At 40.2% G+C, this 15240-nt stretch overlaps 2 protein-coding genes and 1 pseudogene across 2 annotated transcripts in view; all 3 read right to left on the minus strand.

Annotated features, from left to right (window-relative positions):
- The window catches only part of FAS (Fas cell surface death receptor), a 136384-nt gene extending 131219 nt beyond the window's left edge, over nt 1-5165 (minus strand). The window contains exon 1 of the mRNA XM_055274277.2: nt 4962-5165. The gene's annotated coding sequence lies outside the window, so the exon portion shown is untranslated. The remainder of the gene's footprint in view (nt 1-4961) is intronic.
- Nucleotides 2988-5827, minus strand: LOC129480481 (uncharacterized). The gene is made up of 3 exons (XM_055274300.2): nt 5202-5827; nt 3223-3383; nt 2988-3129 (listed from the first exon to the last, which is right to left on the minus strand). The coding sequence occupies exons 1-3, from the start codon at nt 5686-5688 to the stop codon at nt 3076-3078; spliced, it is 702 nt and encodes a 233-aa protein (XP_055130275.1). The 5' UTR covers nt 5689-5827; the 3' UTR covers nt 2988-3075.
- Nucleotides 5828-8412: 2585 nt separating this feature from the next.
- On the minus strand, nt 8413-12149 carry LOC129480057 (pentatricopeptide repeat-containing protein 2, mitochondrial-like; annotated as a pseudogene).
- Between the last annotated feature and the right edge of the window lie 3091 nt (nt 12150-15240).

A 15240-nucleotide genomic window follows, 5' to 3' on the forward strand; every position in this document is an offset into this window, starting at 1 on the left:
TTAATGCAATAAAGTCAAAATACTGCAATCAGTGATGGCAGATTCCATCCTAAAGCTCTGAAGGAGTTAAGAATTGCTTATTCTTCACTGCCACAGGAGTCTTCCCTCCTATAAATAAAATCTGGCTTCTTATAATTAGACATAATTACTTCAACAAGTCAAAGAACAACTAAAATTTGCTTTGCCATTACTCTATAAAATATTCCGAATAAGCTGAATTAAAAGATGGTTAGAAATGTCATTATCACTCCACCACGGCTTACAATGGGAGATACCTGAGACTCTGGGAGTGTGGAGGGGAGTGGATGGCATTTTTCAGAATACTAAAGCTTGCCCCAGAATCTGATATATTATATGAGGGAGGCATAAGAAGCCTTGAGTATAAGGAGAGACATAAATATTGTATATGCCAACGGTGTTAGGGTAAAGACCCAGAAAATAATCCATTTTTAAAGCATATATGAAAACACAAATTGGAGCACTTCTTAATAAAGAACTTAATAAAAACATTACTTACAAAATGCGAAAACATCAAGGAAAAACAGTTATAATCTGGCTACTAATTCTACATTGGAGATGACAGATCTACACTGGAGAGGATTGGAACACTGAAACTCCATGAGGATAAGCCCCTACTTTTCTTGCTTTAATCAGTATCCCCAGCACCTGGCATGCAGTATAGGAGACAGGGATCCATACAAGCTGCCTGGGTTTGACGGCCAGCTCTATCATTTACCAGCCTATGATGCAGAGCAATTCACATAACTCATTAGTACATTTTTTCATCTGCAAAATGGTACTTAGGCATAAGGTTGTTTAAAGAATAATAACAAGAATAACAACGAACACATATAGCACTTAATTTTGTGCCAGACATTGTTCTAAACACTTTGCATTTACAGCTATTTATTTAATCCTCCCTAAAACCTTCTGAGATAGAAACTAATGTTTCAATTGAAAAGCAAGGAAACTGAGACTCACAGAAGTTAGAAACTTGCCCAAGGATACGCTACTAGTAAGTGGGAGAAAAAAAAAAATCCTGTTTCCAACCACTCCATCATCATCGAGATAAACCTGTGTTAAGGCTTAGTACAGTGCCTGGCATACAGCACATCTTCAATAACTAACAGCTATTAATAAATATTTGTCAAATGTTTGCAAGATTCTGAGGTCACACTAGGGCTCCGCAAGAAAGAATGCTGTAATCCACTGGTGATGTCTCTGTGAGTGTGGAAGGTATTAGTGATTACACCTGTGCCACAGGTTTTCAATCTCTTTCACATAAAACAAAGAATCCTGATACCTGTCTGAGGTTTTCTTTTCTCCATCTCAATGGGATCTGAAATCAGGCTGTCATCATCAGACACTGGATTATTGCCTCCACTCCCTAATACTAATCCACTCTCCACCCAACTGCCAAAGTGTCAAGATGCTTTCCTCACCTGCTCCCTTTCAAGGAACCTACAATTGGCTACCACCTCCAATCAAAATTCCACCCCCACCTTTCAAGGGCCTTAATACGACATGGAAGAAACCTGCTTTTAACTTCTGTTCAAGTGCTCAAGAGCCTACTTGTCAAATAAATACTTGGTAGGAATGGCCACGTTTCATTATGCAGAGAATAGCAGTGTTTGTGCTACTTCACAACAGTGATAAGCAGTTTTTTATTTTACATAATAGTTTACTTTTATGTATTTATCTTTGGACATAGCCCAATTTTTTAAAATAAATTGAGAATCTCATTTTACGTTCATTCAGAATGAAACAAGCTTGATCAGAGAAGGACATAAAAGGAAGAATTTCAGGAATAAAACTTGCATTATTATTACCCACTAGAAAGTTAATATCCAGGTAAATTTCAGATAGCTTTCTAATCTGTCATCCTGAAACTGGAACCTGAATAACCGGGAGACTTTCTAATGATAGGAGATGGAAAGTCAGAACTAAAATTAAAAAGGAGTGATAACTTCCTTAATATTCAAGACAATGCGCCCATTTCCAAAACAGTACCTTGAAAGGTTAACTAGAGCAAATCAAGACATAAGAATTACTGGTGTTTATATCAAGGGACTTCTTTTAATAAACACAAGTTACTAAGCAACCACTAGTCAAATTAATGTCTCTAAGCCAACCACATCAATGGAAAAAAATAACATGGATTTAATTTAAAAGTTAGAGCATCAAACAATATGTGTTTTGAAGACTCAGCAATATGCCAAATGTTAAATTGGCCTGTCCACTCGACAGGCAGAGATGCAAGATTGTACTAGAAGTTAATCTGATTTGCTTAGAAATGCAAATAATTTCTGACAAAAGCCACATCCAGATGTAGCTACATCCAGATTATTCCTGAGTTGAACATTCTGATGTCAACTCAGGATTTCTGAATGTACATTCACACGTTCAATTGGACAGTTCACATGTTCAGATAGCTGGAATAAGCAAGTCAACAGGTACCAATAGTATTTTTTGTTGGTTTTTGTTTTGAGTTTTGTTTTTGTTTTGTTTTATTTTGTTATTGTTTTTTCAATCGAGGATGTTGGCCTTCTTAGTTGATTATATGAACTGGGATTCAATTTGATGAAATGTTTGGTGATTCATATAACGTTATGATTTAAAAAATAGCAGAAGAGGTGATGTAGTAAAAAAGGATGAGTTCATGTCCTCCGTAGGGACATGGATGAAGCTGGAAACCATCATTCTCAGCAAACTATCGCAAGGACAAAAAACCAAACACCACATGTTCTCACTCATAGGTGGGAATCGAACAATGAGAACACTGGACACAGGAAGGGGAACATCACACACCGGGGTCTGTCGTGGGTTGGGGGAGGGGGGAGGGATATCATTAGGAGATATACCTAATGTAAACGACGAGTTAATGGGTGCAGCACACCAACATGGCACATGTATACATATGTAACAAACCTACACGTTGTGCACATGTACCCTAGAACTTAAAGTATAATAATAATAATAAAAAGACATTCTAAAATTTGTCATTTATTTAGCAAATATTTATCAAAGAGCTGCTACGCATCAGCCCTAAGGAATGGAAAGCTGGCTCTAATATCTTCAGGGATAACCATGAGTCATTTCCTGTAGTTTCAGCTGAAGCCATCTGTAAATCTTTCATAAGGTCAAGAAAAAGATGTTAGTAGTAGACAGAATCACAAATCCGGTAGATTAATTAAAATGTCTCTAATTGGTAAATGTACCCACCAGGAAAGCATCTAGCACTTCCTGGACGGAATCTACATTATTTTCTCTCACATTCCTTCTACTTCTCCTGTTTTGGGCAAGAATTATCAGCCTTCTTTTCTTGTAAAATGCAATCTCATTTCTTGGATTGTAGCTGTAAATTCTTACAGCTGGGAAGGGTCCTAAAGGAAGGAAATGATCAAACGGCGTGAATTAAGTCCTATGTGCTGAAAGTAAGAAGAGAGAACTATTATTAACAATTCTTTATAACTATTTTTATCAGTTCTTCTTAGGAATCAACCCCAAAGACGCTCTCTCCAACAGAAGCAAATCTCTCTATTGAGGACATCCTCAGGAAACTGGTCCCTCACTACTCCCTCCAAGCCTCCCACAAACCATAAGAATCCTATGAAACAGGGCAAGAGTACCAAGAAACAGGCCTTGAAGGTTGAGATGGGGATAAAGTACTTAGGTTATCTGCCTTACAATTTAAATTTTGGTGCTTACTTTACAGGTGAGTATAAGAAAACAAGTTTCTTCTTGAAATTCCCAAGAACCAGTTGCTACATAAATTACAGCCAAAGTATATGCAAAAGCAGATTCTTGGTGGCGATTTGCTGTATCTGTGTCTGAACAGAAAACAATCAGCCAATTCATTTTCCAGGTAGATTCCAATAACATTTTATGCCTTTGAATGGAGAAGCTCTCATGGTGCAAATGGTAAACAAAAAGAGCCTACTGCTCAGCGACATTAACTTGTATTAAAAATAAAGATATGCATATGTAGCTACACAATGCCCACTATAATCCAGTGGCAGAGTATATTTTTGAAGTACAATGTGGCACCCATCCTGAAAACACATAATTTCCAATGGAAACAAGGTCGGGATAAAAACAAAACACGGTGGCTTAATTTCTGTGTAAAACAACCGTCAAAACCTACACTCAAAAAAATTGACACGAACAATCAAACATTCAGGTATAATTTATCTGCTGGAACAAATCTACGTTATTGACCTTGACAGGGCCTTAAATCATGAGACCACAAACCAGCATCCCAGTGATATCTATTATGTCTTCGGAAATAGCTTAAAACCCAGGACTTCATGTTATTGTCAGTAATGAGCAAGATGTTTGGAAAGCAGTGTGCTCACTGGGGCTTACTTTGAAAGCTGTCTTTTTTACTTACTACCGAACACTGATTTCTAGGAAGCAAGCCACCCCACCCCACTTCCAAGGCACTTGATTTTTTTTTTTCAAACCTCTAGATTGGGTTCCGTTTCCTGAATTACTTATTCCTTATATAAATTTTCTTTTAAACTTCAGCAATTATGGCCCCTTAGGCTCTGGGAGTATCAGCATTGTAGGTTGTTTTAGAGAAAGTTCTGAAAAAATATGTTTTGGAGACATTCCATTTCTTTGTGCATCTCACTGGGGGCTTTCGGTGAAGGCTTTAAGTTATTCAGGTGAGGGGCAATGTCTTAGTCGCTCATAAACGGCATAAATTAACATCATCTGGAAAGGCATGGCACCTGCTCGGCCGGGGTAAAGGTCCGTTTTTCTAACCCTCGCCCCTCCCTCCTCCACACCGCGCCGCTAGAGACAGTACAGTGGTCTCTCCCAAGGTCGACATCATCTCCAAGGCTGCAACCCAGGGCTGAACCAGAAAAACAGGCGCACCCACGTATAGGTCACGGCCAGAGTCCCGCCCTGCCACCAGTAGCCAGGGCTTCCTGCCTCCCTATCAAGGTGAAACTAACCCCGAGGGCCCAGCGGAGGGGCGCATGCAGGCGGCGCCGATGGAGGCGGCCGATCGCATGACTGGCAGGGAGGAAGCGATCAGCCGCCAAAGTGCCTTTTTTCCTCCCTCAGAGCCAGCCCGGGACCGGACGCTGCCAGCGGAAGGGCCGGCGCGCGCCAGGCCACGAGGCAGACGCACCGCCGTGCGCACTTCCCCGTCCGCTGCGCGCTCTCACTCACGCGCGCGCGCCGCTACTCACCAGCAACCCTCGGTGTCCGCAGCCCGTGTGGGACGGCGACTGCGACGGCTGCCCCCGTGCCTGCCGAGTGGCCTTGGCATCCGTCCGGCTGCTGCAACGCGGGCCGCGGTGGGTTTTGTTGGAAGGCGTGCAGCGGCGTGATACCGGCACCCGGCAACAAGGCGTCCGCTCGTTTGCCTCGGCCGTGCCTCCTCCCCCTTCTCCTCTGCCGACCGATGGAGCTTTCTTTGCTGGTTCCACTCGCGCGGGCTCCGTGCGTCGTTCTCCTCCTCGCTGTCGGACACCCCAGCGCAGGGGACGAAGAGCGTCCTCGCAAACCCACGCGCAGGCCGGCCGACCCCGAACCTGCAGCAACCGTCCTTGCTGCCGCTGCTGCAGAAAAATAGTCACTGCGATGGTCCCGGCCTCCCCTGCCCCGGCCACTGGGTGCCGCCTCCGCCTCTGCCTCCGCCCCCTCCTCTGTGGCGGCGGCGGCGGCTTCCCGCATTCTGCAGAAAAAGCTCGCAGGTGGAAGGAAGCAGGGCCGCTGTGGATGGCCTAGAGCGAGAGTGAAGCGGTTGGGTGCGACTTTCGCATCTGAAACCCTGCACGTCTTATCCCCATACCGGAACCACCTAAACTCCCTTTTGCTCCACCATCAATTTCACCGAGATAGACAGGAGTGGTGCCTTTTAAGACTGCACAGTACACAAGCATTGATGCAGCTGACCGTTAAACTGTCACTGGAGTCTGGGGAAGGATAGGGTTTTGGTGAAAATCCCACTTATACCTCATATTAGGAATTCCTTTTTGATACTTATCCACAACTGGCTACGCCCACTATTAAGCACCTTAGCTCTTCCCCCTACCCCCAATTTGTGTGTACTTGGAAAATACGAAGTATTAGAGTATCTCCTGGATGTTATGTTACTATCACATGCGGTGTTCTTACTACAGTTCTGGCACTGTGTCAGGCAGTCGGTACACAAAATCTTATTCCATCTGCCACAACCCTGTATATAAAAGGAACTCATTTTTTGTTTTCGTTTTTGTTTTTTTCCATGAACGAGAGACAGAGAAGTACAATAATTTATCCCAGGTTACTCACCTAGAAAGTAGTAGAAGCTAAAATTTAAACTCTGATCCAACACTGAAAGCTGTTTCTATTGGCCTGACAGGTTCTATTAATTGATAAACATTTTATGAAGACTGCTGCTGCTGGATGAAATAGAGTCGCTTTTCTTGAGCTTGGTCGGGAGCTTACTTCCAAGTGAGAGAAATGGCTGCAGAGTGGGGTGGGGAAACACTGGCTTTTCTTAGTTAGCCTTTCCTCTGGAAACCAAAATTCTAGCCCTGGCTCAGCCACCAACTGAGTTATTTGGTCTCAGGCATTTCACCTTCTTAAGCCTCATCTCCCTGGATTCTTTTTTTTTTTTTTTAAATGAAGAGTTTGATTGTTGGAGGCAGCCTGCAGCCTTGATTTTTAAGAAGCAACAGTGTTGTTTTTCTTAGTTTGAAGTTGGTTCCAAATGTTGAAGTTAGGAAATTTCACAGAAATTCAGACTTTTCACATTTTCTGTAAAATTGTAACATCAGACATTTGGCCCATGGCAAGTTCTAGCAACCATCAGCGGAAGCTGAATAGCAGGTGTCCCCTTTAGACTGTGAAGACGCTCTTCAGTTTTCCACAGTCCCCACCACTCCCATACACCCCCCCCTCACTGACATTTGAGACTATGGTAGGCATTTGAGTTTGCAGTATTGGACCAGATAATCTCATGACCTACTGGACAACTTAAAATTCACTGATAATTAAGAAGGTTAGCCAGATTACTAAAAAGCATTATGAAACAAAAAATTCCACATACGTATTTAGAGTGGTCATTGATCATGGTCTTGCTATCTAGCATCCAAATTCTCATAAAAGCCAAACTGGCCCATTACCCATCGTCCCCTGCTCCCCGGCGGCTGGAGTACCATTTTGTGACCCAACATCAGCCTCAGAGACTCCTGTACAGTTATTTGAATCTGGATTATGTGTTTCAAGAAGAAACATTTTAGAAATGTCTCCATTATCTGTGAAGTGGGTTTTGTGTTCAGGGACAGTAGTGCCAGAGGTAACACTGTGGCAATGCCAGTGGTGTTCTAAGTGAGCTGTTTGAATGGTGTGATGACCCACCTGTTCTAATTTCAGCTGCTAAGCTTCCCTTCCTGTGTAAGGAGCCTGATTTGCCAAACTTCCTGTCTCTTTGGTATGCTACTTAATGACTTTCCAATATATTTCTCTTCTGATTCAGTTAGCCAGAAATGATTTCAGTGTTGCGACCAAGAACTCTGATATAGCAACTTTAGGTGTGATTTAAGTTATTTCCCTTTTATTAACTGAGTTAATGAAGAGCAAGCACCAGTGTATTTATACAACTTTTATCTTAGAGAATTTTTGAGTGACCTATAGTTTTACTTGCATTTTTAAAGATTCAATCTCAATAGTAATTTAAAATCCAGATTTCTTTTTGCTCCAGAACCTTTATTTCCCTTATTTTTGAGAAAATTTTACCCTACTAAACCTTGAATGAAGATTTCAAATCTATATGCAAATACACATAAGCACTATTATTTTGCAGATGAGAAAATGAGGACTCAAGTTACAGAATACATGAAGGCAGAGCAGTGAGGAAATCCTGGGCTATTTTCTGATATGGTAGAACAGGGTTTCAGACCTCCTGAATTCAGCAAGGGTATAATTTGCAAGTAATTACTCCCTTGAAAATCAGAGTTGACCACACTTGTAGTGAAATTCATTCCTGATAGTGCCTACTGGGTTCCACTCCAGTACTGGAAGCTGGACTGGAGACAGTGACCATGTTCCTTCACGAATCCTCAGTAGTGTGCACAGGGGAAGCCTGCTTTCTGAGGGAGCTGAGCTTTCTGTGCTTGTATCTAGATCGTCACAGTGGCACGACATAACTTCTCAGAGAGCAGCATGCCACCATTCAGTGATTTTAGGGAGGAAATCAAGTGTCACTGTATTGTCTGCTGAAGTGTGGTGCCTGCTTCTTAGGGAAGCCAATAACTCACTGGAAGCAGGTCTTCATACCCACAGGTGGATTGAAACTAGGGTTTACTCAGCCAACAGGGACTGGCCGAGCGCCTGGAAGGTCTAACAGGTGACCATCCTGTTGTTTTATGGCAACGTGGGATTTCCTGTCCCTTACATTTTTAAAGGGATGTGTCAGAGCAGAACATTCATAGTGTAAGTGGTGACCTGGACAACGATGTGCAGTTTTCCATACATCTCATGAAATCCGGCCACAAAGACAAGCGCATCTTTCTCTTTTTTCCTCACTTTGGCCAGCAGTTCCTCTGAGAACTCATGTCTTTCAACGAATCTTGATACATTTCCTTCTGCAACGCCCTTTAATATCTCTGTCACAGTTGCTAACATATTTGACTGGATATGGATGATTGTGTTTAAATTAGTAAACTTTATGCTTTCTGGATTCATGATGTGAGAAAAAAATGGACATAGCTTTTGCCACCTGGTTCTGATGTCACAGGAAACAGGATGCCCTCCTGGAGAGAACTCCTTTGATTAGGGCTTCTTTTCTTAATGTAGTACAGACTTTGAAAGATTCAGAGCTATTCAGTTTGTAGCCAATTGCAAAATCAAGAACATAGGTATCCTGGTGAACTTTATATCTGAGTTTTTCATCTCTGTCAATATTTCCAAAGCACTTACATATTTGCTTTTGATAAATAACATAACCATCAAAATAGTAAATTGTGTGGAGTCTGAGAACCCTTGTAAATACTCATCTTTCATGAGCTCCATTGCAGATTTCTCAAGATTCGAGTCGTAACACAGTCTTATGAAAAGTGGTCCAAACTTAAATTCCGCCAAAGTGACATTTTTGTTTTCTGTATGGTACTTGCAAGTGACGTTTTTAGCCAGTTCCACATGGTCCCAGGACTCACGCAAATGAAGTAGGGTTCTTAACTTCCCTTCCAAGATGAGCTTGTTCTAGTTCAATTTCTCTTCCAAGTTTCCAAAATAGATTTCTTTGGTGCCAGGAAGATTATATGCAACAGCCACCTTCTTATGCTGAAATTCTTTTAATTTCACAATATTATCTGTAAGTAGATATCTTTTTGCTCCAAGAGGACCGTGGCAGCAAGTGGAGCCGGAGCCTCTCACCCCGGGATACACTGAAATCTGCAGCGCTGGCAGAAGAGCTCATCTGGAGGACCAAAATGCCGCAGCCATACTGTCTCAGATTATACCAACTCCAGACTTTTTTTAAAAGATAGGATTTTTTTCTCTTACCAGTAATATTAACAAATGGTGCTTATCAATAAACATTTCTTCATTACTGGTGAGAGTCCAGTGAAATCAGCCCTCTTATCTGGTGGTGTGATTTTGCTACAGTGCTGGAAAGGAATTCGTCAGTGTGTCAAGGAACATTCTAAAATGTACTCTTCCCATCGCCCACAGTAATTCCACTTCTAAGAAGCAATTTATGCTAAGGAAATCTGAAATAAAGAATAAGATTCCTCCACTGAGATATTTATCACCAACTTTGGGTATTAAAATTATGTTTACGACGGACTTTTAATGACATTGAAACTGCTTCTGATACAATGTTAAGCAAACGACACAAAATTGCATGCATACATATCTCAAGTAGGTAAATCTTAAATAGATAAGAATGTAGGAGCAAATCCAGGAGAAATTATTTAAATGGCCTCTTAGAGATTGGTTATGGGCAATTATGGTTGACTTCTTTACACTTTACTATAATTTTAATTTTTTCTGTAAAGGACATGCTTTCCTTTTATTTTGGAAGAAAAAACATTTAATTATTAAAAAATAAACAGGCTTGGCGTGATGGCTTCTGACTGTAATCCTAGCCCTTTGGGTGGCTGAGGTGGGTGGATCACATGAGCCCAGGAATTCAAGACCAGCCTCTACTAAAAATACAAAAAATTAGCCAGGTATGGTGGTGCACACCTGTAGTCCCAGCTACTCAGGAGGCAGACATGGGGGAATCACCTGAGCCTGGGAGGTTGAGGCTGCCATGAGCTGTGATATTGCCACTGGGCTCCAGCCTGGGCAGAAGAATAAGACCCTGTCTCCAAAAATAAAAAATTGAAAAAAAAAGAAAACAGATTTGGCAGCCAGATAAATATGAGGTGGAATCTGCCACAGTACCTCATTCGTGATGGGTACAATATAAATATTTGAGAAAAGGACAAAGATAAGAATAAAGAAGAGAGGAAGGAAGGAAAGGCACATTATTTCAAAAAGAAGAGTGATGAATTGAGTGATTGTGACTCCCCTGTCATTTGCTTAGTTTATGCCATACATGGAAATAGGCCATTGCATTCTAAATTTCTTCATTAACTAATGCTGCATTTGAGTATTTCCCAACTGATGACAAGTGACAAGACATTAACGCCTTTCTCACTGAATGGGGAATATGGAGCCAGCACTCAGATTTTTTTCTGTTCCACAACATCAGAGCTAGATCTGTTCTGAGAAGCTGCCATAGCCTCAAAGTGTTGGTATTCAAGACAAAGAGGACCTTTCCTGCCTCTGACTGGTCTTAATATGGAGGTCTGTCACTCTATATTTAAGGTACCCCAAAGGCCACGAGCTTGGAGTAATCTCTCATCTCCCCATCTGGCAACACCCTACTAGGATCTTATTTCTTGGAACTGGTGACACAAAAAGAGAATATTTAGTGTTGAATTTACCGTAATCAGGGGATTAAAACTATTTTCATATACTGTACTGGAATCGTTTGGTGTTATGCACACAAAGTGGTGGTTCTCGTTGGCTGTTCTTGCTGACACAAGATAGGCTGGAGTCCTTGTTCTTTGTTTTAAATTTAGAATTTCCTGGCTCTGGATTATCTCTAAAGACAAAGCATCCAGGGAAAGAAAAGAACTAGGACTCAAATGATTCTATTGGAAAAAAATATCCTTCTCAGAGATTATTATGCACTTAAAAGTATGTACCTCAGAAATTGTTATATTATTGAAAACACATGTTTTTAAAATTCTGGCTTTTTTATTGTTTATACCAGTAGTTCTCAAAATATGGCTCAGGGATCCCTGACAGCCTGTAAGATCAAAACTATTAAAAAAAAACACACACAGACACATTATTTGGCTTTTTCACTGTCATTCTCATGGATTTGCAGTGGAGTGTGTCAGCTACACGTATGATATCATCACAGCTAGAATGCAAATGTAGATAGGAGAATCCAGTCATCTCTTAAGCCAGACTCAAAAGATATTTGTAAAAATAGAAAGCAGTGACAGTTTTCTCACTAATTTTTGTTTCGTTTTGGGAAATAAATTGTAATAAAAATGTGAATATTTAGTTTAACATGTCATTAATTTACTATTTTTAAATAAATTAATAAAATATGTTTAAAGTTTTTGCTTTATTTTTCAATGCAGTAAACATGGGTAGATATAACCCACAAAAACAAAAGCTCTCTGGAATCCTCAATCATTTTTAAAGATAGTTTTTAAAAACATAAAGAAACCTTTAGGCCAAAACGTTTGAGAAACACTGGTCTATGCTATTAAAGAGTAATAAATTCCAAATAACCTATTATTTATTTGAGGAATTATAACTATGGTAATTTAGCCCGTGTCATTAAATGCAGGAAGCAACTGCTCCAAAACTGGAAACGGCAGGCACAGTTGATTTTTTCCACTCATGTGGTTTATTTTGGTGCTTTCTTCCTGTTACTTTAAACTAAGACAATTTTGTATCTATTATGTCCCCATATCCAGATACTGAATGAGGTTTGGGAAATACATGGAATCTTTTCCTCTGCTGCCACTTACAAATTATCCTGGACCTAACCTACCTGAGCTTATTTTGTCCCATTTGAAAACGGGGAATAATGGCTCTAGATTGCTCTCAAGGTAGTTATGAAGGAAGTGAAAAAGCATTCTGAAAAATTATGTGCTTTGCAGATATTAATATAAGGCTTACTACTAGTAAACATTTCAATATATAGGCAGACATTTGATGAAAAATGTAAATTCTCTTTTCCGCTGGTATTATTTAACCCCTTCGATTTAGGTACATAAGGCATTGGTAAAAGTGGACCAAATATTAATAGTGTTTGGGATGTTAGGTTTTTTAAAAATACCTTTTTTTTGCAGGCTGATTTACAAATGTAAAATATATGTTTACAAGGGCAGAAAGGTGGAAGGAGACCTGGCAGGAGGTCATAGAACGGCATCTGATCCCCACAATCAAAATATATAAATATACTCTGTAAAAATTGCATCTCCGCTGGGGCTGCTCCAGTGCAACAGAAATCCTTCCATCATAGACTTTTGCTGTTATTTAACAGCTATACAGTAGGTTTGAGCAGCTTCCTTTTTAAAAGAAAAGTGGTATATATACAAGATGACACTGTATCGGTATTTAAATTTTCTTTGGTCAGGAAAAAAAAATCTGTTTAAAGAAAAATGTGACCACTGGATATTTTGCTGCAGTAAATAATGCTATCTTAAAATGCAACTCTTAAATTTATCTATGGTTATATCAACAAAGACATGACCTTTCCAAGGACAAATATTAAAAATTGCAAATCCCTAAGTACATATTTGGGCATGTGCTTCTGGGCTTAACACTCAGGCTCATAATGCTGTAACACTATGTCTTAGTCTGTTCAGGCTGCAATGACAAAATGTCACAGACTGGTTGGTTTAAACACCAGAAATCTGTTTCTCACAGTTCTGGAGACAGAGAAGTCCAAGGTCAAGGTACCTGCTGATTCAGTCCTGGTAAAGGTCCTATTCCTGGCTTGCAGATTGCTGCCTTCTAGCTATGCCCTCATAAGGCTGAAAGCGAGATCTCTGTAAGGTCGGCGGTCCTATCAGATTGGTGCCTACCTGTGTGACTTCATTTAACCTTAATTACCTCCTAAAAACCCTTTCTCCAAATACAGTCACATTGGGGGCTAGAACTTTCACTTATGAATTTTGGGAGGTTACCTGTTATTTGCCATTTGAAAGTAAGTACAAAATAGACCTTGGATGAAGCCCCATAGTTTCATACCAGTCTCTGAGGAACTACAGCATTACAAAGGAGTTGTAATCATGGATTGGTCATTTTATACATTAATTTATTCAATTTTTCTGATTAAATGCCAAACTTTGTCATCGTAATTCACCCTGTGATAATATATTATTTATATTTTCAGAGGCTTGAGTGAACACAAAGAAATGCATGCCCCTCTCCAAAAAGAGAAGGAGAATTTCTAATAAGTTGTTGATATTGTCTTTCTTTGACTTAATAATTTTATTTTAATCAGAGAAACCACTATCATTCTTTGAGGTGGAAAACAGGGTGCCCGCTGAGTGGGAAGAACCTTCGAGTTTTAGTATCAGAAGGTATCAGAAATATCGTTTAGTCCAATTTCCTTACTTTATAAAAGAGGAAACAGATCTTGAAAGTGCCAGTAACTTATCCAAGTCATTGAAGACGGTACTACATCTAGTTATCTGTTCCATTCTGATCAGGAAACATGATTAGCTTGCTACTACCTAGGTTTCTTAAAGATGGATTAAAGATTTAAACATAAGACCTAAAACCATAAAAACCCTAAAAGAAAACCTAGGCAATACCATTCAGGACATAGGCATGGGCAAAGTCTTCATGACTAAAACACCAAAGGCAATGGCAACAAAAGCCAAAATTGACAAATGGGATCTAATTAAACTAAAGAGAGAGCTTCTGCACAGCAAAAGAAACTATCATCAGAGTGAACAGACAACCTACAGAATGGGAGAAAATTTTTGCAATCTATCCATCTGACAAAGGGCTAATATCCAGAATCTACAAAGAACTTAAACAAATTTACAAGAAAAAAAAAAAAACCCATCAAAAAGTGGGCAAAGGATATGAACAGACACTTTTCAAAAGAAGACATTTATGTGGCCAACAAACACGTGAAAAACACTTCATCATCACTTGTCATTCAAGAAATTCAAATCAAAACCACAATGAAATACCATCTCACACCGGTTAGAATGGTGATTATTAAAAAGTCTGGAAACAATAGATGCTGGAAACAATAGATGCTGGAGAAATAGGAACGCTTTTACACTGTTGGTGGTAGTGTAAATTAATTCAACCATTGTGGATGACAGTGTGGCAATTCTTCAGGGATCTAGAACTAGAAATACCATTTGACCTGGCAATCTAATTACTGGGTATATATCCAAAGGATTATAAATCATTCTACTCTAAAGACACATGTACATGTATGCTCATTGCAGCACTACTCACAATAGCAAAGGCATGGAACCAACCCAAATGCCCATCAATGATAGACTGGATAAAGAAAATGTAGCACATATACAGCATGGAATACTATGCAGCCATAAGAAATGAGTTCATGTCCTTTGCAGGGACATAGATGAAGCTGGAAACCATCATTCTTAGCAAACTAACACAGGAACAGAAAACCAAATACCGCGTGTTCTCACTCGTAAGTGGGAGGTGAACCATGAGAACATATGGGCACAGGGAGGGGAACATCGTACACGGGGGCGTGACAGGGGGAGGGGAGCAAGGGGAGGGATAACATTAGGATAAATACCTAATGTAGATGACAGGTTGATGGGTGCAGCAAACCACCATGGCACGTGTATATCTATGTAACAAACTTGCACCTTCTGCGCATGTATCCCAGAACTTAAGTATATAAAAATAAAATTCGATAGGCACCTGTGTTCAACCAACCAGCCATTATTGGCCCCAAGACAGTTGAATTTTAGGTCATCAGGTGTGATCTTTAGAAAATTAAGGTTGAATCGATGACCCTTTACACTCTCTTGATCCAAAATGTTCCTCTGTACTTGGATTATTGGAACCATGAGCACAAGCCACTTTGGCAGAAAGTGAAGCTATTTACTCCAATGGTTAAGAGAAAAAGCTCTGGAACCAGACAGACCTGGGAAGCTTAGTTTGCCACTTTGCAGTTGTGTGGCCTTTGAGCCAGTAAATTAATTTCTGTTTCCTCAT

The sequence above is a fragment of the Symphalangus syndactylus genome, chromosome 4 (genome assembly GCF_028878055.3).
Source record: "Symphalangus syndactylus isolate Jambi chromosome 4, NHGRI_mSymSyn1-v2.1_pri, whole genome shotgun sequence".
In the NCBI taxonomy this organism is placed as follows: Eukaryota; Metazoa; Chordata; class Mammalia; order Primates; family Hylobatidae; genus Symphalangus; species Symphalangus syndactylus.

Coding starts and splice junctions, on each gene's coding strand:
- LOC129480481 (XM_055274300.2), bottom strand. CDS start 5,688: ATGCGGGAAGCCGCCGCCGCCGCCACAGAGGAGGGGGCGGAGGCAGAG. Junction 3,384..5,201: donor GCGGACACCGAGGGTTGCTG/GTGAGTAGCGGC, acceptor TCCTTCCTTTAG/GACCCTTCCCAGCTGTAAGA. Junction 3,130..3,222: donor AAGTGCTAGATGCTTTCCTG/GTGGGTACATTT, acceptor ACCTTATGAAAG/ATTTACAGATGGCTTCAGCT.